The 25,429-nt window shown below is 41.6% G+C and overlaps 3 protein-coding genes across 4 annotated transcripts; 2 read left to right on the forward strand and 1 right to left on the reverse strand.

The window, feature by feature from the left end:
* Positions 1-364: 364 nt before the first annotated feature.
* On the reverse strand, positions 365-2,916 carry commd7 (COMM domain containing 7). The gene is made up of 9 exons (XM_088367999.1): positions 2,763-2,916; positions 2,564-2,617; positions 2,209-2,311; positions 1,650-1,706; positions 1,273-1,310; positions 1,096-1,186; positions 836-885; positions 700-748; positions 365-586 (listed from the first exon to the last, which is right to left on the reverse strand). Exons 1-9 carry the CDS (start codon positions 2,841-2,843, stop codon positions 510-512), a joined length of 600 nt encoding a protein of 199 aa, XP_088224125.1. The 5' UTR covers positions 2,844-2,916; the 3' UTR covers positions 365-509.
* A 992-nt stretch (positions 2,917-3,908) lies between these two features.
* dnmt3bb.1 (DNA (cytosine-5-)-methyltransferase 3 beta, duplicate b.1) lies at positions 3,909-16,628 on the forward strand. Its single transcript, XM_088368682.1, has 22 exons — positions 3,909-4,107; positions 6,626-6,728; positions 9,273-9,417; positions 9,791-9,867; positions 9,954-10,073; positions 10,145-10,285; positions 10,515-10,673; positions 10,745-10,852; positions 10,986-11,127; positions 11,211-11,333; positions 11,635-11,679; positions 11,754-11,833; positions 12,154-12,266; positions 12,476-12,659; positions 12,743-12,827; positions 12,903-13,048; positions 13,147-13,237; positions 13,964-14,112; positions 14,440-14,525; positions 14,615-14,684; positions 14,757-14,875; positions 15,129-16,628. The coding sequence occupies exons 1-22, from the start codon at positions 4,100-4,102 to the stop codon at positions 15,268-15,270; spliced, it is 2,436 nt and encodes an 811-aa protein (XP_088224808.1). The 5' UTR covers positions 3,909-4,099; the 3' UTR covers positions 15,271-16,628.
* Positions 16,629-17,597: 969 nt separating this feature from the next.
* Positions 17,598-25,167, forward strand: LOC148402955 (DNA (cytosine-5)-methyltransferase 3C-like). 2 transcript variants are annotated; one of them, XM_088368724.1, is made up of 18 exons: positions 17,598-17,706; positions 19,156-19,321; positions 19,934-19,987; positions 20,152-20,268; positions 20,521-20,598; positions 20,678-21,043; positions 21,304-21,348; positions 21,437-21,516; positions 21,939-22,051; positions 22,136-22,319; positions 22,408-22,492; positions 22,595-22,740; positions 22,829-22,919; positions 23,119-23,267; positions 23,338-23,423; positions 23,858-23,927; positions 24,241-24,362; positions 24,490-25,167. In XM_088368724.1, exons 1-18 carry the CDS (start codon positions 17,704-17,706, stop codon positions 24,683-24,685), a joined length of 2,151 nt encoding a protein of 716 aa, XP_088224850.1. In that variant the 5' UTR covers positions 17,598-17,703; the 3' UTR covers positions 24,686-25,167. The 2 variants fall into 2 exon arrangements, with proteins under 2 accessions (XP_088224850.1, XP_088224851.1); XM_088368725.1 differs by lacking the exon at positions 20,521-20,598.
* Positions 25,168-25,429: the final 262 nt, after the last annotated feature.

The raw sequence follows: 25,429 nt of genomic DNA on the forward strand, positions 1-25,429 counted from the left end.
ATCCAGAAACCACAGCGTCACCTGCTGGCTAAAGAGGATCCCCACACGAGCAGACTCTTGCGTTCACCTAAATTGTATCACTATTATTTTTGGTGTGTTACTGGCGGTATCATGCAACATATGAAAACAATGGATGGCGGACATTTTTTATTCTATTTTTAACTAAATTAAATGGAAATTTATAATTGTGACACTTGGCAGGTTTTCATAAGAACGAGCCCCCTTTTTGAAACAAAGTCTGTGGAAAATCAAAAATAAAGATTAGACAACAAAAGGATCGGTAAAATGTTTTTTTCCCGCATTTAACCACTGTTAATACTATTTGTAATCACAAATGTTCAAAGACACCCACAAGGACAAGTGGTCCAGATGATGGATGGACATCTTTATTGAAATGTGTCATGGCTTGTGCAAAAGTGGCAATTGTGCCCAAACAGCCAAACACACACAAATACATACATACAAAAGGCTAAGAGAGAAAACATATACACACTCACTCACACACACACTCAGCTAAAAGAGTCCATGCTGGCTTTGGCTCTCTCCATCTCATGCAGGAAGTTGTAAAACTGCGGGAGCGTCAACTCTGAAACATCCACAGAAAAGTAATATTTCAACTACCCACAATGCACTTAGTTTCTTGTGATCCAAGAATTACCCCAAATTGCCATCTATTCTCAACCAGGCCCAATTACTTACCCATGTAGAGGTTTTCCGTGGAATTCCCCTTCTGGACCACTAGTTTGAGCTGCAACCAAGGAAGACAAAGAGACTATTTGCCATACCTTATTCCCATCCAAGACAAACTGTGTATGTGTGTGTGTGTTGTTGTTACCTGTAAAAAGATGTTGCTCATTTTGTTGACTTCGCTCGTGCCGACAGTCACTATGGCGTCACAAATGTTAAACATTAGAACACATATTAAAAGCCTTTCTCTGTACTTTACAACTTATTTTGACTTTCGACATAGATTATTATGCGTAGGTCCACTGTATTTAATTTTGCGTAAATACCTCAACAAATATTTGAAACAATTCAATCGAAATAACGACACGCAATCATTCATCTCATAAATATGATTGTGCTTCATCTCACCGCCAAACTTCCATTCCATATCCACCAGGCGGTTGACAGTCAGCGTTTGTCGCACGGCCAGTCTGCACAGCGCCGCACGATGCTCTGCCCACTGCAAGATAGGACGGCTGTTAGTGGGAGGGGCTGAGGAGCAAGGAAAATACACAATGTCCGTGAGAAGAGGACAAACAGTGAGACCTGTTGTGAAAAGTGAGCAGCCTTGTCCTCTTGAAGTCCTGCAAAAAAAAAAAAAAAAAGAGTATCCAGTAGTGCCTTGAGCACTTATCAGCTTCAAGCTGTTTGTTGCCATGTGCAGCATATGAAGCAATAGTGCTTTTTAAAGTGCTCTATAAATGACATTGAGATACTATAACAATACTTAGAAGCATGTACTTTTTTGTCCCTCAGCAAAAAATGACTGATATTGCAGGTTCCGAGTCATTTGCAGAAAGAAGAGATTTTTTTTTCTTGGCTTGTGTCCGCCTGACAGTTTTATACTGCCATCTGGTGGCCAAAGTAGGCACAACATAAAGATCAATTCAATGAACTGGATTACAGCATTAAATCACTCATACCTAAAGTTTGCAGATCTTCTTTTAGCTGCTCACCAGTCAGGTTTTTCTTAATCGCACCTGAATAGGAAACGCAGACAGAAAGAAAAATAAACCTTTTGAGGATAAAGTAGTCTTTTTTTTTTAGAATAGATTCACAATATTACAAGAAGTATATTGTCAAGAATGAAGTATATTTTCATCACCGAATTTTGATAGAAGAGTCATAATATTAGAATAGTCGTATTTTTGACATCTTATTTGTAATGTAGAAGAATGTAGTAGTATATTTTTGACACTTTAGGTCATAGTTTAGAAGAATCAAGTCGCATATTGTCGAGACTTAAACTGTAAATATATGACAATCAAGTTCATAGAAAAATGTTAAAAATTATTTGAAAGGTCAAAAGTATTTTTTTTTAGGAAAAACCATTAAAAGACAAATGATCAAAAGTAAAAGCGTCAAAGTTGTTTATCTTTTCAGTGTGGTCATATGACTCCTTTTTTTGTGTTCGACCCTGGAACCTGGTTCTGCTATATTTTATTATGCAGTGTGCATGCATGTATGCGTGTGCAAGGTCACCCTGTGGCACAAGGATGACGCTCTTCATGAGGTTCTTGAGCGGGCCTGCACTCATCCTGTGTTCACTTGCAAAGTCACTCAGCTGCTGCATCATCTTCTCTGTCTACATTGTGCACACGTACACAAATACAATTACTTATAATGTATTTTCATAGGTGGTACTTTGGTGTCAAATGTTTGAGAACCAACCGTGGCTTGCATGAAAGGTGCAAAATAAATCACAATATACTTTTGAAGTTGCCCATATGGGACACTGAATGAATTCCCCCCAGTAACCACTGACTATATTTCAACCAACATCAAACACAACAAATTGTGCAACCATTTTTGCGTGCGTGCGTGCGTGCGTGTTTACCTCTTTAGGCTCTAACAAAAACTGGAAGAGAATTTCCACCAGACGTAGAAATTGCTGTAAACCACCAACAACATAAAATCGATCAACGTTTGACAAGCTTTGGAAGGACGTCTCATGATGTGATTTGATATCATTCACTAGCTTCTTCAACCATCAGTAAAATGAGCCAGACGTCCGCTAACATGTCGCAGACTTTTACCTGCTCGTTGAATTTGTTAAGGTTGTGGAAGTCACCGCTGACAGAATGCGGTAAAACATCTTTAGTGAAGTGAAGCTGCATCTTTCCAAGACACCAATGTTTAACGTCACTGCGAACCCGGAAAAGATTGAAGAAGCTTGTCACTTCCACTTCCGGGTTAACCACGTGCAATTTGGGACAAGCACGCGCCCTTTATTGTTCCTCGATTTTCGTCGCCATATTGGATGTGTCAAAGTCATTTAACGGCATAATATTTAAACTTCTTCGGTGGGTGGGCAAATGAGAATCTTGAATTTGAAATTCTAGAATCATATTGACATGTTATCATATCCAATTGTATTGGAATTCCCAAATATATGCACCTTATTATTAATTTCCCACTAATTGACCTCTTACTTGACCAGCATAGTACACAGAAGTGTGGCACACACACGTAAACAATACACAATGTGATTGTGGCACTCATCATCATCATCTTTTCAGTGGTTTCATGCAAGCTCATTCGCACAAAATTCATTGCGAGTGTGTGTCGTGCTTCGTCCATGAAATAAAAAGAAGCACACATACAACGCCGAGGTGGTCTTTTGTCCGTGTTCTCATTCCCGGTAAAAGCTGGACTTTTTTACAGCACTTTTTCCTTGTCTGGGAAACCCAACCAAAATAACCAACCAAAATCACTTGTAATAACAGATGTATTAATTTGTTAGTACAACCTCTGGCAGCTCAACATGTTGTTTGCTCCATGACTGACCCTGGGAATAAACTGGATAAATAGCAAAAACAGAAACTGTTGATTCTTTCTTATTTACAAAATTGTGTCGGGTTTTGGGGGCACGACTGCAACAACTTATTAGTCATTAATTACGCAATGTTGGGGACCCCACTAATAGCATGTAAACGTTGAAGTGTCTTTCTAGGGAAGATGTATGTGTGTATAAATTACAATTTAGGAAAAAAAGTAAAGGAAACTAGTTTTCCTATTTTACAAATACATTTATTTTTTTCACTTCCTGCCCAATCTGTCTGCTTGATCAGTGAGCACAAAAGTTGCGCCACACCTGGCGTAACCCGAGGCCAGAAAGTTCACCTGCGGCGGGTTGGCTTTTCCAGCAAGAGACTCGAGGACGCCCCGCCTGCCTGCCTGCCTGCCGGCCCGCCCGCCCGCCACGAAGGGAGGAGGTGGCGAAGAAGTTGGTTCTTTCTGAGGAGGCTACTCATTACTCAGCAAGGCAGAGAGAGAGAGAGCCTGCAGCAAGTTCCCACTACGTGATCAACTCGTGCACTCCAACGTTCACTTGTGGAACACTTGCGAGAAAACGCAAGGCTTTTCTTCTTGGATGCTTATGTAAGTGTTCCACCAACTCGCATATATTCCTGAGAATGTCCACCTGACTGTTGTCGTGTAATTGTCGCGTTACTACAATTGTTGCTTGCATACATGCATGCATTGTGCACCATGGGACACACATATGTACACACACGCACGTGTACGCGTCGAAACCTCTTCCGACATGTTCTTGGTGCGCTCGCTTCTTTTCTAAGCTAAGTCAATGAATGCGTGTCTATCTTGAGGAAGCAATTCCACGCTGTATTTAGTACAATTGGCCTGAGTGGAGCACGGGCAGGCAAACTTGTGCACAAGGGGCCAAATTTGAAACAGAAAAAAAAAAGAAATGGATGGGCCCCGGGTCTATTTGGTGTTGTTAACTTTCTACTTAGTCTAAATTATTGTAGTCACTCGCGCTCCGTGATAGGACCTTAACATAAACTCTCTGTTTTTGTTAACCATTTTTTCACATCGTTGTCTTTATGACAAGAAAGTTGGAAGACAGTCACAGATATAAAGACATGGTGTTCATTTATGGGTTGCTAAAGCAAAGATTGAAAACTACTGACCCAATGTATCTTCTGGTTTGCAAATATCATGTACAAGGAAACAACTTCAAATATGCTGCCAGTGTACTTAACTGTTTTCACATTAACAATTTTCCCCCAAAAGAGCCTTCAGTTTGTTTATTGTTTACAGTTTAAGTAAACATAAAATAAAGAGAATTATATATATTTTAATCTGCTAGCCTAATGTTAATCATCTTTTTTTTTTTTTTTGCTCTAAACCTTGTAGCTAACCTTGCAGGAGCACAGTAGCTAATGTAACAGCTCTCACAATCATATCCTCTGCAAAGAACAACTAATATTAGTGTTGCACTGACGAGGTGAGAAGAGCTGATGTGTCTGAATGAACAGCGTATCTGTGTACTATCTGTCTTATTAACCTGAGGTGGCCAACATGGGCACACTAGAAAAGGTAGCACAATGGTAATTCAATGAATGCAGTGTGACAGAATTATATGTAATTACACTGGATTTTGACTGTCTGTTTTTATGAACTATAATATTATCAACTGCTATTGTTCCTCATTAAAATAGTGGTAGCGGATTTTTACATGTGGTACATGCAGTAGACTCATGGCCAACTCCAAATACATCCAATTTCTTTTTTCAACCTCAGCTAAATAAGATTTAAGACTGTGTAAAGGGGGCGGGGCTTCACGCCCATGTGACACCGATGCAGGAAGTTCGTTTTTGCTCGGCAGAGTCACGTGGCACGCCTGCATGAAGAATGTTTGCCATTTTGTGGAGTTGACCGACCATAAAGTGATCCCAAAGTACATGGCTGATGAGGAATGTGGCCCCAACGAGAACCCAAGCCCCCCTGACGCACCCACACCCGCACACACACACAAATTGAATTCTGCACACACGCACTCACGTTTAGGAAGTGAACAATCGCCTCCATAATCTCCAGCCAGCAAACTTTGATGTGGGGCCCCCCCATTCCCTTTCTATGAATGCCCCCCATCCCTTGATGGGCCCCTCTTCATCCTCCATCCTTCCTTGGCCCCTCCACTTTGTTGCGGCCACTCCTTTTGTAAAAAGATAAAGTACAAAATTATAACTCTGTACTTTGACAAAACCATCGATTCCACAAGATGGCTCAAAAGTACTATTTTTATTTATTTGGCCTGAGCACAAAAGCTGCGAATAGATGAGATTTTCAGTGACAAGAGGATAGTTTGAGGTTCCACAAAAAAATTACACATACGCGCACACAGACACGTACACACACACACACACACACACACACACACACACACACACACACACAGAGTCAAGTGTTGACATATGCTTCTCATGTGCATGCAGGCTGAATGTAATTAATCCTCGCACAATGCAAAGAAGAATGTGGCACGAACACACGATGGTGTGTTTGTGGATTTTTCTTTTGTTTTATCAAAGGTTCATTTCGGCGTGTCAGCGCTTGTTTTCTGGATCTCTTCAAGTCAGCGGGTCACTTTTACCAATGCCAAAAGTACAGACCAGAGTCGCTAAACTCATGCGGCCTTTCACAGTTAAATAGAAGTAATCGTCATTATTAAAATGCCAATTCATTCATTAAAATGTGATATTTTGTGACAAATAGTAGTAGTAATAGTAGACCAGTCAGTTAGTTCATTTAATAATGATGTATTTGTTTCCTTTCATTCATAAAATAGTACTTTTTTTTAAATAAATGAATGAATAAAAGTACCAATGGTTTTGTATGTTGCTGTGTCAGGAAATTAGAAGTAAAAATAATGATTAAATGCACCAGAAAGGGGAACAAAAGGATGTAAACAGATACAAAAATAACTTGAATACTATCATTTACATATTTTATACGATAAATTATGTTGTACATATTTGACATCATCAATTCAGTCACATTTCAAATGTTGATTTTGCCAGCTACGTTCAATTAGCAAATACTTTTGAGCAAAGTCAGAAATTGAATGACATCACTGGTTTGCTTGCTTGACTGACAGGTTTGAGAAGGGCTCGTCACCACCATCGGCCACAGCGACAGCGATGCCCTCTGATCAATACTCTGCTGTGGCTATGGAGACCGGCAACAACATGGCCTCCATGGTGAGTCTGCCACCGAGCCGTATCGTCCGCATCGCATTCAGGCCGGTGTAAAGTTCGGAGCCAAGTGGCACCGCTCCCTCATCTGCATAATATTACACAAGTGTAATCGTCGTCAGTGGTGACCTCGTCAGCATACCAATTTAGCAACCTGAATCGGGAAAAGCACTAAGATTTACATTTTTCCTACGCTCAGATGCTTTTTCTGGTAACAGTCACGAAATGCTAAAATGCTATCAGTTGCTTTGCTAACATTTAGCTCGAAACCTGCTAAAGCTTTTTACGTCTTGTTCCGTATTTTGAGCAGAACTCTTCTGCGGTGCGCAGCTGAAAAACTGTCTTGCTAGCTAACGTCGCTTGGCTCATCTTTCACTTTAAGGCATAGGGGTCAAAGTCAAAGCCCGGGGGCCAGATAGGGCCCGCCGCATCATTTGATGTGGCCCGCAAAGACAAATTGTGCATTGGCTTCATGTGTCGATACTAAAAATTGCAAATTGTCTTCACTTAAAAAATACAGATATTGCTAGCAATATTTATGACCATGCATCTTTTTGAAATATTTGAACAAGTTTTCTGATTTCAAAGCTCATTATTCATCAGTTTGTTGTGTAGCCTGTACTGTATAGAATACATATGCGTTGACAGTCATGATGGCCCTCCGAAACCACAATGCGGCCCGCGACAAAAATGAGTTTGACACCCCTGCTTTAAGGCTTCACACAGTAAATTTTTGTGATAGCCGTTGGCGTTTGTTCCTCTTTTTCACTCTCATAAATCACTTTAGTCTGGAAGGGGTGTTAGCCGGCCGGGGTCTGCTTCCTTCCTTCCTTCCACCATCTGCTCCTATTTGTTTCCTACTTTCAACACCCCTCAAATGTCAAATCTTTACTCATGTGGTGAAACGTGGATCAAGCTGTTGGGATTTTGGACATTTCACCCATTGTGAAAGAACAGCATGTTGTGAAACAGTCAACTGTTGTACTTCAAAGCTTTATAGCAAGTCAAATGAAGTTCACCTGGAAAAGGTGATCGTCAATTATAAGTTCATGCCAACATTTTGAAGATCCCTAATAGCGGCCCCTTTGCAGTCATAGGACATGTCACCGCGTTGAGTTAGCATTCCACGCTACTTTGAATTATTCCTCCTCAGGATCCGAGGAATAACCTCGGCTGCAAGTATAATCACGTGACCCACTTGGAACACCTTCTGAGACGGCGGGAGGGAAGCACCTCACAAGTTGATTGCGGTTTACTTGCAGTGACGTGTTTGGCAGGGCTGCCAATGTTTGGCAAATGGGTCTTTTTTGCAGATGTCAATGGACGAGTAGGAATTAGGAATTTTATCTTATGCCCTGAGGTTTAGATTGAGAATAGATAAACTGCCAACACATGGGTTCGCAAATAGGGGCACACCAGGGGGGTATGTGACATTTTCAAATCTATTTAACATGTAGAATTCATGGAAAATGACATTAAAAGAGATCATTATTAAATTGTGTAAATATTTTAGGACCATGTAAGTTGATAAAATACATTTTCCATTCAGTTGGCGATTCAATTTCATTCTCCTAAAAATCCAGTTTACCCCATAACAGAATGGTTCAACCCAACCTGTCATAGGCCACCGACGGAGTATCACCCTTGGAAACTTAAAGATTGTGTTAATCTTTTTTTTTTCAAAACGGATCTTTACTATGATCTCAAAAGAAGACACTTTGTGTTGATCATCATTTTATATACACAAATCTTTATAAGTTAAAATGAAAAAAAAACCACAAAAGCAAGATAGCCGAGTTGATAGCATTTTGCCATGCCAGTTGACTCCATGCTAACATGCTAACTGTCATTATAGCAAGATATGAATCTGTGGAAAAATCTGACTGCACCTGTGCCTCTGTCTAGTCGTCCCAATCAGATATGGAAGTGTCTGCTGAAATATTCGGAGGTGTTCCTCAAGAATGTCTTCTTCGCAAACATCAAACACCCCAAGGATTCAGTGTAGCACTCGACCGACCATCGGATGTGTCATCACGCATGCAGCCAAACTAAATTGTTCCGCTTAACTTCCCGAGAACACATTCCTGAGTCGCAGCTCTTTCTTAGCATGCCTCTCTTCAAGCTAAAACATGTTTGTAACTCATCACCTTTGGCCCTACGTAATGCACTGTAAAAACTTCATTTAGAAAGGATATCATGAAAGACTCATGAAAAAATGATCAATAACAATGCATTGATTCTATATACAATTGTGAGCAAGCAGCAAATAATATAATACTGTGTACTGCTTGTACATCCAGGAGTTGATGCACTTGATGATTTTTTTTCACTACATCCAATGATGACAACTTTTCTGGCTGCTGTTCACATTGTCTATTTATTATTCCTCGTTACATGTGTTGGAGTAAATATTGAATCGTGTGTCGTTTATTTATTTAACTCTGTATCCATACTACTATAAACTATATAGTATCTATTAATTAGACACCACTTATATACAGACTATTTACTGGTATATGTATTTTTTATTTTTTTTTTGCACTGCCCAAGGCGGAGGTCAGCCCGCCACCGCCCGAAGGCCCGTTGGAGAATGACAGCGGCGTGGAGATGACCAATGAGAGCAGCCCGCTGGCAGGGGCCGAGCCACCGTCGCCCTTCAGCCCCAAACAGAACGCGGGTGCCTCATCACCTCGAGGTATATGAAATCATTTATTTCTAAGTCAACCTCAATTTTTTTGAATGACATTATTTGGGTTCAGATTTAATCGATTTTTTTTTAATTCATTGCTGTGTTGCTGTGATTCCAAATAAAGGATATTTTCAAAGTTATTCTATTTTGTTTTCAGTTTGTTACACGTTATAATGATCTGTTTTAATCTAATTGTAATTTCATTTGTGTTTATTTTTATTCATTTTGTATTGTTTTTTAAAAAGTATTTACATTTATTTCATTTTATCTTAAGTCATACCGTATTATTAAATGTTGGGGGCAATGGAATTTGATCCCCTAAGCAAATGAAATGTAATTAGTTTTTTATTCTTTCAATTCCACTTCTTTGCCTCCTCAGATGATAACGTGAATGTGGAAAGAGGGACCAGGAAGAGGTCCGAGGGCGAGCATGGTACCTGCGACCCGTCTAGTAAAGTATGGCGGGCGTAAGCGGACGGCACAAATCTGCGTAAACCGACGCTGAATTTGCGTCGACCGACACGTGTTCTTTGTGTGTTCAGAACAAGACTCATCTGGCTTTGAGAGAGAGGCCGCTTGCCCGAACCATCTTCCAGGCCGGTCTGATGCCACACGCCAAACCTCGCAGACAGACACGAAAACATGAGCTCGTGGCCACTATGGTGAGAATACCAACTAGAATAGAAAAAAAATGGAGACTGAGATGTTACTCACTCTTGTCTTCCTCCATCAGTGTGGCAGAGCTTCGCGAGCAGTCTCACCCAAGGAGGTCCCTGAGGTGCCGCGCCTCGACTTGTTGGAGAACGACTCCAAAGACTCAGCCCAAAGCAGTGGCACCAACACGTCCGGTTGCGACGCCCACATTGAATATAACGTAAGGACGTGATCGACGGATGCGGGCTCCAGACAGGAGTCCTCACTCGTGCCTCACAGACGGGCGAAACTCACGTCACGACTTGACGAATATATTCGTGGGTGGCAGCCAATGATTGGATTCCAGTTGACGACTATAAATGTGCCAGGCAGTGAATCTTTTGATGAAAGGACTTAAATTCATTCCTCTGCTTTTAGAAGATCGTACATGAACTTGTGGGTGTCTGCAGGACAACAAGGGCTTCAACGTTGGTGAGCTAGTTTGGGGAAAGATCAAAGGCTTCTCCTGGTGGCCCGGCATGGTGGTGACCTGGCGCGCAACCGGCAAACGGCAGGCCGGCCCCGGCATGAGGTGGCTACAGTGGTTCGGGGATGGCAAGTTCTCCGAGGTGAGGAGCACAAGATGCAAGCTCGCAACGGTCCTGACACCAGCCGACTGACCCTCTTCGTGTCTTTGCAGGTCTCCGCCGACAAGCTGGATTCCATCACTGCCTTTGACAAGTTCTTCAATCAGGCGTCTTACACCAAACTGGTGTCCTATCGCAGGGCCATCTTCCAAGCTCTGGAGGTGAACTTCACCCTCACACTTCTAGACAGGAATCTCTTTTTATTTGAGTGTCGTTTCTCCAAATGTTACGATAGATTGCTAGCGGCGCATTCATGAGATGATTGTATGCTGTGTTTGGGTCCTTACGGTCCAGATGGCCAGTATTCGGGCCGGCAAGAAATTCCCCCCCTGTGAGTCCGACAATCCCGACGAGCAAATTAAGCCGTTAATGGACTGGGCCCAAGAAGGCTTCCTGCCAAAAGGCCAAGAGGGGCTCAAACCCACACCGAGCGCTGGTGAGCAGATGTCCATCGGCCAGAACCTCCAACGGGTCCTGGTGGCGTGACTAGACCGTGTGTGTGTATGTGCGTGCGTGCAGATAGTGCTGTGCTCGACATACAGGTCCTGGACGTTTCACTGCCCGAGTATCCGCCCAGTGCCAAGAAGCCCAAACTGAGCGTGTGCAAGAACAAGCCTGGGCCGGAGGAGTCGTACAGCAGAGGTAAATGATACCTTTTCATCTTTCGGGGTCCAATCCCATGATTTATTAGAAATGATTTATTATTGTTAAGTCGATTTTTCCTGCTTTGAATTTAGGAATTCAAACGGCATCCCTGCTGCTAGTTTAAGAAAGCAGAGTAAATAAGACATTTTGCCAAGAGGAATGAAAGTCTAGTGGAAAAAACATTCAAATGAGAAATGGGATTTTTGTGAAAATAAAATCTGGATATTTTAATTTAAGGCCGTATTGCCCGGCCCGCACACTTGACAGGTTCTCATTGTCGTGTTTGTGCTCCTTCCAGAACAAATGGTCAATGAAGTCCTGAATAATAAACGAAGTATAGAAGGTAAACGATTCTCTCACTTGACACACTTTCTATACTGCACTGCTTATGGAGAGGCTTTTGTGTGTGTGCGTCAGAGTTCTGCCTCTCGTGTGGCAAGATGAGAGCAGCAACTTTCCACCCGCTCTTTGAAGGAGGCTTGTGCCAAACGTGCAAGGTAATATAATCATGCAGCAGCAACCACGCAAAACACAAACTAGCGGTCAGGCTAGCATGGGAAGCTGACATCATAGTTAGCATCATTATCTTCTTGTTATCTTGTTTTTGTTCTTCTTCTTCTTATTATTATTATTATTATTATTGTTATTATTATTATTATTATTGTGCAGCTGTGGTTGTTTTTCAAATACTCGATGGACTCAAATGTACATTCAGTTGTACACGATCCCAATCAACGTCCAAAAATGTAATCCATCTCAAATGCTAGCTAGCTAGCTAGCGATCAAGTGAAGCTAACCCGAGTCGACTTCTGCGTAGGATGTGTACTTGGAGACATCCTACATGTATGATGACGACGGCTACCAGTCCTACTGCACCGTCTGCTGTGGCGGCCGAGAGGTTCTGCTGTGCGGCAATGCCAACTGCTGCAGGTTACACACACACACAAAATAATATTCACCTGGTTTACGGATATGTTTACCAGCATACGTGCAAAAACGTACAAATTAGAGTCCGACTAACCGGCCAGCTGATTTTACTTACCCATTTTTGTGTGTGTGCATGTTAAGACCAAGATATTGATATTCTATTAAAACACAACACAGGAAATAGAGACTTTAACAACAATACAATACTGCAGGTGTTTTTGTGTGGACTGTCTCGACATCCTGGTGCACCATGGGGCATCAAACAATGCGCGCTTCCTGGACCCTTGGCGCTGCTACATGTGCCAGCCGCTGCTCACGTACGGTGTCCTCAAGCGGCGCCACGACTGGAGCGTCAAGCTGCAGGAGTTCTTTGGCAACGACAAAGGACAAGAGTTTGTGAGTTCAATTACGGCTTGTCCCAGCCACACAATATTGAAATTGAGCACAATGACTTGTTAACTTGCTGACTGACCTTCCAGGAGACCCCAAAGATTTACCCGGCAGTCCCAGCAGAACAAAGGCGACCGATCCGAGTCCTCTCGCTTTTTGACGGCATCGCCACCGGTAAGTGCGGGACAGGACAGCGTTACAGAAAAGCCTCATAAGGTGATCACCTCGGTTGCGTCTTTATGCTCGCAGGTTACCTGGTCCTGAGGGATCTGGGCTTTAAGGTGGACCAGTATGTGGCGTCTGAGGTGTGCGAGGATTCCATCTCTGTCGGCGTGGTCAGACACGAAGGGAAAATCCATTACGTCCATGACGTCCGGAATATCACCAGGAAGAACGTGAGGGTCAAAATGTTGACAGTGTTGGACACCATGTTGGATGCCACTTCTTTCAAACTCATCCTACATTCTTTTAACACGGTGCTGCTCTTTCTCAGATTCAGGAATGGGGACCATTTGATCTGGTCATAGGTGGAAGTCCGTGTAATGACTTGTCTATTGTCAACCCAGCCAGGAAGGGCCTCTTTGGTAAGTCGAGAAGTATGACGTGAATATGAGATACAGTGAAGAACCCCTGCTGTTTCGAAAGGGCACAGACATGCCGCCAACAGCGAAAATCCGCCAGTAATTAACATCACTCTAAAAGGATTTTGGAATTGCCTCTTGATGCCCCAAAATGGTCGACAAAAACCCCCCACAGGGTCTTACTCGGGGGCTTGTATTATATCTCCAAATATTCCGAGTGGCATAACTTAAAGAAGACGTATTGGTATTCCTCTTGCATCCATTACCTGTATTCACTCCAGCCTATTGCAACACAGACAAAAGTAAAACCACCAAATCATCAACACCATACATGTACACAATCATAAAGTGATGTTACGCAAATCCAATTAAATTAGTCAACACAAACAAACCACTTTCACCTGAGTGCCATCGGCAGTATTAGCTAGCATAACAGCCTAAATAGCATGCTAGCACAAACTTGCGTGACATCACACAGAAACAAACAAAAACGTGGAGTAGCACGTTACACAACCTGTTGTCTTATTTTGATTCATCTTACAGCACTTTACACAGCTGTGGTTGTTTTTAAAATGATCTATACATACAGTTGAATCAAGTGAAAATCAGTAAATGCTGATCTTTGAATCCATCCTGGGTGTTCATTGCTCATAGAAGTCAAATGTGATTTAACAATGGTGCAGAGATGCGGTAGTGAGCTGGCTTCTCATGAGGGTTTTCTCATTCCAGAAGGCACAGGGAGGTTGTTCTTTGAATTTTACCGTCTGCTGAGCGAGGCCAAGCCCAAAGAAGGGGAGAACCGTCCATTCTTCTGGATGTTCGAGAATGTGGTCGCCATGGGTGTCAACGACAAGAGGGACATCTCACGATATCTGGAGGTGAGAACCTGGCTGACCTTCTTAACATGTACTTTGTTCTCCTCTTTACATTTTGCCACAAAATCGACGTATACACACTACCAGGAAATAGTCACGAGCATACAAATAAAGGCCATATCCCGCTAATAGATTTTATGCCAGCAAGTAGCCTTTACCAGCGCCTAGACTTCACCATTGCCAGAAAATGGACACCGCAATAGACACCTTGAAATAGACACCACCTATCACCAGCTTGAGTATTGTTTTGGTATTGTCTATCTGTGTTCAAAATTATTCCTAACTTTGTTTTTCCATTTTTTCGAAATATAATGTGTGCGTTTGTTGCAGTGTAACCCCGTAATGATTGATGCCATCGAAGTCTCTGCAGCCCACCGGGCTCGATATTTTTGGGGGAATCTGCCGGGTATGAACAGGTGCGAAACAAGGTTCCAAAAACTATGGGCCAAATACTGTAAATATTCAGCGTATAATATTTACATTGACATGAGTGTATCTATTCTAGACCGCTGTGTGCTTCTGGGATGGACAAGTTGGAGCTCCAGGACTGTTTGGAACATGGACGAGTTGCAAAAGTGAGAATCAAGCAAGTGAGACACTCCCCCCCTTTTTTTTTTTCCAAAACGAAATATCGTCTTGTTTTTCAGTTCGGCAAGGTGCGCACCATCACCACACGCTCCAACTCCATCAAACAGGGGAAGGACCAACACTTCCCAGTCTTGATGAATGGAAAGGAGGACATCTTATGGTGCACTGAGCTGGAGAGGTAAACACACTATTTTGATGGTAGCTTTGATTAGGGTTGCCAACTCAAGTTGCATATTTTTTGAATGATGCTAACACAGGAAAAAGTTGCTATCCAGAAATTTTATTCAAACTTCAATTTAAAATTAAAAATCTAAATAAATATCTAAAACAGAAACCGATGGTTGGCAACCCAAGTTGTGATGAGCATCCTTGCATCCTAATGTTTACAGAGGAACAATTTAGGTTTCTAATGTTGACAAAAACTCTTTAAGGATCTTCGGCTTCCCAGTCCACTACACAGACGTGTCCAACATGGGTCGAGGTGCTCGACAGAAACTCCTAGGCCGGTCCTGGAGCGTCCCTGTCATCAGGCATCTTTTCGCACCCCTCAAAGACTTCTTTGCCTGTGATTAACCAGCACAAACCGCAAACGGACAACACCATATACTGTCGTCATCATCATGTTGAGGCCAGAACCAGCAAACAGTCAACTTTATGTTACGAGGAAATAGCTGCAAACAATTACCAACAAACAGATACGATCTCTCACAGCACATTAGTCCCAGCACATAGTCACCACCCATTACCAAGCTATTTGGATGCAACCTGTTACCAGCTCATTAAAAGCTATCACCAACATATCCAGGTCATAGATTTGACCTCAAACAGGCATTAAACATACTCTGGAACCAACAAATATAGGACGTCACAGCACAGATTTTCATCACCACCAAATAGACACTGACGTCACACCTAACATAGGCTTAATAGTTTATCAATGTCATTTTTTTTTTTTTACTCGGTTGACGTCACCCTTTAGTTTGGCCAGTATCCCTTTGTTCACTTTTTATAGTTGATGCTGAGGATAGTTTAGGTTTTTGTGAGAAGAGCTCGAGCAAGCATTGTTAGCAATGGAAGATAGTGACCTCAAGGGTAGCCGTTTTTTTTCAAGAAAATTTTAGCTGTTCTTCTTAATGTGGCTGATAGATGGATGTTAAAAAAAACAACATTTTATTGTGTTATTAGCGTGTTACCCTGAAAGGCCTCTACATTACAACTCTACTTCAAATAAGCCAATGCAAACAAAAAACAACATTGAAAAGATTTGTGTGTTTTTATGACCCAAATTTTGCTTTTATTTTGAAGCCAATCCGTTTGCTGTAATGTCATGGCAAAAGCACACAGTATTCCATGCCAACAAGCATGATGTTGTCCATGCTGAAACGTTTAGTACTTGTTATGTATAAGTATCATAAGTGAAAGATTTTTTTTTGCTGTTACCAAAAGCAAAGATATATTACCTCAAAAAAAATCACCCAAGTTTCTATAGTTATAATCACTGGAATGTGTTTTCAGAATGAAAACACAAAAAAATGTTCGATTCACTGTATGTGTGTATGTTGTTTCTTCTACCTTTAAGGGACCTAAAGAACTGTTTACATGTTTCACTCATAAAAATGTTCTAGTTGTATGTTTCAACCTACTCTTTTGGATTTTTTTTTTGTAGAACATTATTAATCTAAAGAATTATCATAGAATTTCCAATTCTTTCTTGTAACAAAAATTACAAATACGTTTTTTATCTTTTTTATTTTGCATTTTCAGGACTTCATAGTAAGCATAAAACAAGTTAGCTTATTTTTGATACTACTTTTTTTTTTACACAGTTACTCGTTTAAACTGTTAGTGGAAAAGCACTGTTTGTGTATTTTTCTTAAGTCTTCCGTGGTTTGTTTTCAATAAAAGGCAGCTCGAGCTGATTTCAAACAGAATTTTGTCCTATTCTCTCACGAATGGATGGATGTGGAAGTGTGAGCCTCGGACAACATACGTTTTCTGTCTCACTAGGGAAAAAAAAATCAGTTATGGCTAAAGACTAAAGAATCTTTGTAGACTTTGAGAGCACCTGCCTGCCAACTGAAGACTAACAGAAGATGGGGCAAAGGCCAGATAGTAAATCAACTAGTGAATGGCTTCAACAGAATATAACAAGCCTTGTGGAGCGGCCTGTTTGAGGTCATGACCTCACCTAGATTCTATAGCAAGAGTTTACACCAGTAATCCTAAGAATGTTGCTGAATTGAACCAGTTTTGTTGAGAGCGCTTCTGACCATTGTGCACGTCTGATATGCCAGTATAGGAAACAGTTGCTTGCTGCAGAGGAAGACTCAAGTCATCGCTTATTAAATTTAGCTGACGTTTCTGTAGACTGTTTTAAGACTTGAAAGTTTAATAAAGTTCAAAATATGCTGTATGACCAATTAATGCAGAAATGTACTACTACAACTAACTTGACTGAATTCAGAGGGGACTCGATTTGCTTGATTTTTGCCACAGAAACTTGAAGATTAGGATTTATTTTGCATGTGACATTTTTATGACGTTCAATAGACATGGAAATAAATTATTGTTTTGGTTGTCAAAGAAAACCTTTTATATTTTTTTCATCAATTAGATAAGTATCGGGGTAATTCTAACTGAGTCTAATACGTTTACACGTAACCAGGCAGTTAACCACTGCGAAGCTAGCCGCTGTTAGCATGATTGTTATCGCGAGTTTTTGGTTAACATCGCCGTCTTTAGTATAACATCGTCGACCATAAAGTCAGAACTGATGCTTATTTATGATATTTTAAAACGACCAAGGGCGAAGACATTTTCGTGGAAGTGATAGAAATGGCGAAAACACAATTTACGACAGATACTGAACTCGACGGGTGGTTGGCGGAGGGGTGGGGTGGGGTGTGGAGGTGTGGAGGTGGGGCCCGGGCCGAGGCCTCCCACCTCCTCAGGCCTCCTCAGCTTTGTACTGGTTTAAATGTCCAGTCCACGCGGTGAGAAGCGGCCATGGTAAGTACGCTAACATGCATTTTAGTAATGTTTGTTGAAGAGTGGCCATTTTGCCAAACGCATTTTATTTCGTGTATTACAAAACAACCGCGTCAACAACTAAACCAGAATGTTTGAATGAAACCAGCATGTTTTAATTGTTTTTGTGTTGCGTAAATGAATAACTTAAATACCCACAAGATAAACGTTCCTGGTAAGGGGAGTAACTTTATTTCCTTGAGTGACTGGCGATATTTTACACCATTACTTAAGCATGTTAATTTGATATTCTGTAAATGACGCTTGTTGATTAAGATCGTTTCAAACGTTTATTTTTATCCCATTTCGTTTGCAAAAAGTGTCACATTTAGTTGAAAGGCGTCTCATGTGTTGTTACCCAAGTTTGCTGACAGAATTTAATAGTTATACATTTGTTTTGCGGCGTTGTTTGGCTCGACATTCTTTCACTGTTGCGCTTTTCGCCATGTTGTCTTTTGGCGTCGACAACATTGGCGGTCATCTGATTTGAGTTCAGTTTAACTACTTCGCATTGTTTGCAAACGCGAATGTAATCTGACTCCGAATCAGAACAAATACGGCGCGTAATCTTATTGATTCTATTGGTTACTTTGCTGCCCGCGCTGATGTGATTGGCCAAGAAATTATGACTTCCGGTACTATGACTTCCGGTCTTCAACTTTCCCTTTCCGCGAAGAACATGTCATGAAATGCTGGCATGTGGATAAACAGTTATAATAATCCACGGACAAATTTGTTTCCTTAGTGTACATACATTAATTTATTGTTTTGAAAATGTATGGTGCATGTATATTGATACTTATTTTAAATATTTTTTGGAAACGAACTTAGAAATACCCGGATGGCGCTTGTTGTTAACATTTGTACGAAAACACAGTGATCCCTCACTACTTCGTGGTTCGTTTATCGTGGCTTCACTGCATCGCAGATTTTTTTCCAGCCCAAAAAAAGTTCTTATAATAAGAGTTCTAAAAACATATTTGCAGTGTTGCAGTTATAATAATAAGAGTCCTAAAATCATATTTACAGTATGTATACTTTAGCTACATCTACATATACATCTGCGAAAGGTGCATAGCGCTCCTATGGTAACTTGTGACCGCTAGAGGTCCCTATTTAACCAAGGTTACCAACAGAACGTCACATCTACGTATGTTACACCCACACACGCGTATAATATTTATATTTTCGATATTTATACAATATTTTCTGTGTTATTTATACTATTTATGTATTATTTACATGTTTGAAGCTATTATTTAATGTTCTATTAATTTGCATGTTCTCCCCGTGCCTGCGTGGGTTCTCTCCGGGCACTCCTTTTTCCTCCCACATCCCAAAAACAACAGCTTGTCCTCTCCCATGATGTGGCTTGTGGTCCCCGCCAAAAGTTAGTTACAACAATGTCCAAACAATGTTTTCCTGTTGAAGGTTCACACTGATGCCTGGGTTGTGTCGGGCAGTCGAGAAGAAGAAACATCCAAAGCGTTACCTCCAACGCACAAAGTGCTGGTCAAGACCCAGCAGCAACAGCATGAAGTTGTTACATGGGACTTGTGTGATTCTGACTCCTCAGGTTACACGGACCATTCATCCGGTGGGACTTTTTATTTCATTCGTTCAAACCAGCACAAATATTCTGCGCCCCAGAAAAAGTAATAGTCACAGTTTTATTTGATATGCGTAAAGAGTGATGCATCAAGGAAGAACATTTTAATTTCAGCAAGTACATTTCTAATGTTTTGGCAATATTTTCAGAATAAAATTAAATGAATAAAAACTGCTCTATCTTTTCTGGGAGAATCTTACAAGACTTTTTGCTCCAGAAAACAGAAAAGTCAGTCTTGTACGTTTTTTTGTTTTTAATAACATGACTTAGATCTCATTTTCCCTTCCAAAATAATTTTAATCTTGTGAAAATAAGACATTTTCTAGATGAATACAACCTAAATTTGATATTTTTTCTTTAGAAAGACGTATATAGTAAATCTTTTTTCTATCAAAAAACACGTCTGTATTGTGTAAGAACAAGACACTACAAACTGAGCCGTTTTGTAAAATTGAGATTTTTTTTCTACAAAAATCTCTGTAATATTGGAACACTTATTTTTTATTACACAAATGATTTTTTTCCCCTGAATTTATTTTATCCTACTATTGTGACAACGATTAAACTAACGTGTGTGTGTGTTTTGTTATTTTTATATAGATGAGATTGATGTCACAGAGGAGTTTCACATCAGGAAAACTTTCCAGCCAAAATGTAAGACAAAGCATCCATCCACAGCAACGTCGACCGATCCAAACATTTTAGAAAGCTCTGTAGAAAGAATTGAAACATCATTTACATTGTAGCCTCCTTAACAGAAATGAGGAAACGTCAATAAAAGGTCAGGAGTCAACAGCCGCTCGCTTGTCTGTTTGCAGGTGTCCCGGCTGCAAATATAGCGCCGCCGGAGTTCATCTATGTGCTCAGTAGTGACGATGACAAAGAAGATAACAACGATGACATCGACATGTCCGACGCTGCGGCCTGCGGGAGTGGTACGAGCGTGCATCTTTTATCTTTTACCAAAACATGCGACGGCAACACTTGTTTTGATAGTCACTTTCAATCATGACATCATGCTCAAGTCAAATGTGCTTTCCGGGTGTGCAAAAGTCAATCACAATTAATTTAGCTGAGTCGCAAGGCCCATACGGACAAACAAGCATTCGTATTCAAATTCACCCCTACAAATGGACAACTTCAAATTTGAAAAAGTCAACCTGACTCGTGTTGTGGGAATGTGGCAGGAAGCTGGAGGACCAGGAAAGCATGGAGAACAAATGCAAAGGCCACACCAGAAGATTCAAAACCAGAACCTCAGAACTGTAAAGCTGATACGCTCACCGCTCGCCCACTTTGCTTGCCCGCACGCAACTGTAAAGTATTGTCATGTTTCTCGTGAAGGTGCGCCAAACCCGGACAGCAGATCCAAAAAGAAGAAATTTCGTAAGAGAAAGTCCCGCACCTCCCCCAGAAGCCTGCCGCAGAGCCCGCCGAGCGCCGCCAAGCACCAACGCAAGAAAGCCGTCCCCAATAAACGATCCATAACCGATTCAGCAGATCAGATGACGCGGGAGAAAGATGAGTACGACAAAGGCAAAGGTGGTCAGAAGAGGTCCAAGGATGTAAACATTCCGTGCGGCACCGCCGCGTCGCACGGTGACCACTCTTCCGATTATGTGCCCAAGAGGAGGTCTTCTGCCAAAGTCCAAAATAAGGTCAACACGTCCAACATTGACCCCTACACTCAGCCCGACCAGACCCGCCGAAGTGAGTTTTTGATTCACAATACGAGTTACTTGCATTCATGTTTTGACCTATATTTTTTATAATTCAAGTTTATATATTTTTTTCATAGACTAGAGTCGAGTCACTAGACTATATAGATACTTGTAATTATATCGTGTATTTATTGAATTATCAAATACAGTAGGAGTTGCCATATCTCTGACGCATTTTAAGTTTAGTGAGTGAGTCTCTATTGCCGTTTTATGAACACATGAAGAAAAAATCTTTATATGTGTGCGCAGGGGAAACAATTGAGAGGATTGTGGACATGAAACTAGACATTGAAGGTTTGTGTGTTCCATCAAGAAAATCGATACCGTAACATCTTTGCCGGCGCTTCGTAATCAAATGACGTTTCTCATACTCGTTTCGCAGGCTTCTGTTTGTGTTGCGGGAGTGACGAGGTGGATACCTTCCACCCGCTCTTCAAAGGAGGTCTCTGTTTGCCCTGCAAAGTAAGAAGCCGAGCCAGGTTGCCAAAAAATGGTGGTTGTTATGGACAGTGGATCGGTCCAACTGATCACCCGTCAACTTAAATCGTGTTGATGGCAACAAACGATTTCGGGTTGGATTCGAAACCCCTTGCTTCGAACTACGCCAATTGTTTTTATTTTAAATGGTTTACCTTAATCTGAAGGGGGCAGTATTGAGTCAAACGTATTTGCCAAACGCCAAAGAAAGTAGAAAAAGTAATGGAGGAAGAAAAAAGTAGTCATAGCAACTCAAGTGGGACATATTTAGACAAAATTTATAGCAAGCCTATTTAGTCTTAAATTAATGTGTGCTGAAAATCCAACACAGGATAAACTGAGCTGAGATTTAATGCCTAATCTCAAAACCTGAATCATTCTAACTTCTCCTCAATGTTTTTCCACAGGACAACTTCACAGAGACCTTGTACCGCTACGACGACGACGGCTATCAATCCTACTGCACCATCTGCTGCTACGGCTTGGAGGTCATCCTGTGTGGGAACGGCGGCTGCTGCAGGTCCGTTTCCCCCCCGCCCCACCCATCCTCCTCATCCGCACTTTTAAGACCTCTCACCGGCAACTATTTTGTCTCTGGTCCAAGATCCTACTGCAATGACTGCCTCAACATCCTGGCGGGCCACGGGACCTTTGACTCGCTCAAGCATGTGGACCCGTGGATCTGCTATATCTGTCAGAACCACCAAGGTCACCGTGCCCTCCTTCCCAGAGAGGACTGGAGCATTCGGGTCCAGCAGTTCTTTGCCAACAACAGCGCCATGGAGTTTGTGAGTCTTGGCCTGATATCCTTTGTGGCACTCATTATAGCAGCAGAGAGTGATTGAGCTTGTTGTTATCTGTCCTCTTCCACTATAGGAGCCCCACCGCGTTTATCCGTCCATCCCCACTAACCTCCGAAGACCCATCCGAGTTCTCTCACTCTTTGACGGCATTGCCACAGGTCAGCATGTTGATTCAAATCACTTGACATGAATACGACGATCGGACACATTTGTAGCTTGAATAAAATGCAGCAAGTTTTATTTTTTGATCTCTTTCACAGGGTACCAGGTGTTGAAGGACCTCGGCTTTAAGATCCAAACCTACATCGCCTCTGAGATTTGTGAAGATTCCATCGCCGTCGCACACGTCAACCACGACGGCAAGATCATCCATGTTGGCGACGCCCGCTGCATCACCAACAAAGTTGTACGGTCGCACGAATAAACAATGCTTGACATAAAGAGAACCATCCAATTCCATTGTGACGTCCACGAAATGTATTCTTGCCTTTCAGATAGCCGAGTTGGGTCCTTTCGATTTGCTGATCGGCGGAAGCCCCTGTAACGACCTCTCCATCGTTAATCCCATCAGAAAAGGACTCTACGGTGTGTCGATCGACTCGATGATTGTTTCTTTGGGAGACAAACAAGCTCGTCGTCTTCTGAACCGTGTGCTCTTCCTTCCTTCCTTCCTTCCTTCCTTCCTTCCTTCCTTCCTTCCTTCCTTCCTTCCTTCCTTCCTTCCTTCCTTCCTTCCTTCCTTCCTTCCTTCCTTCCTTCCTTCCTTCCTTCCTTCCTTCCTCAGAGGGTTCAGGCAGGCTCTTCTTCGATTTCTACCGCATCCTGCAGATGCTCAAGCCCAAAGAAGAAGACCAGCGACCATTTTTCTGGCTCTTTGAGAACGTCGTCTTCATGAACATACACGACAGAGTCAACATTTGCCGCTTCCTCGAGGTTCTCTTTCCCATTCTGTCGTCCATTCTGTCGTTCCATGTTGGTTCAACGCCGCTCTCTTGATTGACAGTGCAACCCGGTTCTGGTGGACGCCGTCAGAGTGAGCCCCGCCCACAGAGCGCGTTACTTCTGGGGGAACATCCCGGGGATGAGCAGGTGACGCTTATAAGTGGGGGCACATATTGATAATCTCGTTTTCCCAAATTTAATCTTGTAATGTGGCCAACTTTGTTATTGTCGGAAAAAAGTACAACTTTATTTGTATTTATTATTATTCTTTTTATTGAAATAATATACCAGGTACTTTATTATTGTAGAAAAAATACTATTTATTCTGTTATGGCTTTACTCTAAAAACCAAATTCTTGTTTGTTTCAGAAACTGTTACAATAAAGAGAGATCAGTTTTGTTTTTAGCTTTTATTTTGTAGTAGTACAACGTTTTGAGAATACAATACAATTTTATTTTGGGAAGAAAATAATGAAACAATCCAATTTCAATATCATAGCATTGTAACCCTTTCTTGAAAGAATTACATTTATTCCATGCTGTGAAATGTATTTGTATTTGAGTGATGTTTTGTCTTCCAGGCCCATTACAGCCTCCCAGAGTGACAAGTTGAGTCTGCAGGACTGTTTGGAGCTCGGCAGGGAAGCCCGGGTCAGTTGCTTTAAGACCACGCAGGCGGCTTTATTCTTCTATTGTCTCATTAGCCACAAAAATGTGTAGAAAACTTTGTAGCGGGGTGACGTACATCAGGGGTGGGTGCGAGCAATCGTCAAACAATTTTGCACAATGACAATTGTCTTTGCTTGTGTAAGTTAGCTGTCCTAACATATTAACGATTTATATTTTTTTCATGGTCCCATACTGGTTGTTGTATTGTGTAGAACTGATATGACATCTCGTTCAGGTTTGACCCGCTATTGGTCAGCTGAACTGCAAAGTTATTGTTTTTGGTGTCTCTGTGCAGTTTACCAAAGTGAGAACCATCACCACAAACCCAAACTCGCTGAAGCAGGGCAAACATGTCACGCTACTTCCAGTCCTCCACCAAGGCAAAGAAGACATTCTCTGGATCACCGAACTTGAAAAGTACAAACTACCTGTGTGTGTGTGTGTGTGTGGTTGTGTGTGCTTGTGAATCGTTCAGTGTGTGTTTATGTTGTATGCGGGGCAACTACCTGACTAAAGTTTGCCGTCGTCTGTGACCCTTTCTCAGGATCTTTGGATTTCCCAAACATTACACAGATGTGAGGAACATGAACCGACAGCAAAGACAGAAGGTGCTAGGCAAGGCTTGGAGCGTTCCCGTCATCCGACACCTCTTCGCCCCACTCAAGGACTACTTTGCCTGCGAGGAGCTCACGCCCAGCCCGGCCACCACTACCGCCACCTATGTCCCTCCGCGGGAGTAGCAGCTCGCCTTGAAGAGACGGATGCTTCTGTATTTTTTTTTTTTTTTTTTAAAGGGAATCATGTTGGCTCAAGTTTTGAAGTTTTCTTGACGTGAATTTTTGTCACTACAAACTTAAAAGGCCTAAGACAATCAATCGTGTAACCATTGGCTTAAGTCGACTGCCAACAGCTTTTTTTTATCTTTTTATTTTACCTCAGGGAAGAAGAACGTTTACAGAGGAATATATTTATATATGCATAAAGTTAGAAGAACGGAGTCTGCAGGGTAATGTGATACCAAAGAGACAGAAAAGAAATGGAACACTGTATGTAAAAAGGCGAATGTTATATTTGGAGATTTGTTTTTGTTTTTTAATAACCTATAGAAATGACCTCTAAGGTAAAGAGTCACTCCAAAATGTGTCTACTGTATGCCAATTGAAGAAATGTTTAGTCTGAATGTCTATTTCCAAACATAGCAAGAATAAATATGACAAATGAATGTTTTTAGAATTTACGATAGTTTTAAGGAACATTTCCCACCTGTCGCTCAGAGGGCCAGAGACCACGTCACAACTTTGTGAAGAAACTGAGAAGATATTTTTTGAAAAATTAAATGGAAGAAAACGAGGAATATTCTGAAATACACCCAACGCCCCTCAAAAATGAAAATATTACAAAAAACAAACAAAAAAATCCTAAAAACTGTCCTACCCGCTTGTGTGTGTTTGGCCCCTTCGCGCCGCTAGGTGGCAGACGATGAA

The sequence above is a fragment of the Syngnathus floridae genome, chromosome 2 (genome assembly GCF_059516105.1).
Source record: "Syngnathus floridae isolate MCC-2025c chromosome 2, RoL_Sflo_1.0, whole genome shotgun sequence".
Classification (NCBI taxonomy): Eukaryota; Metazoa; Chordata; class Actinopteri; order Syngnathiformes; family Syngnathidae; genus Syngnathus; species Syngnathus floridae.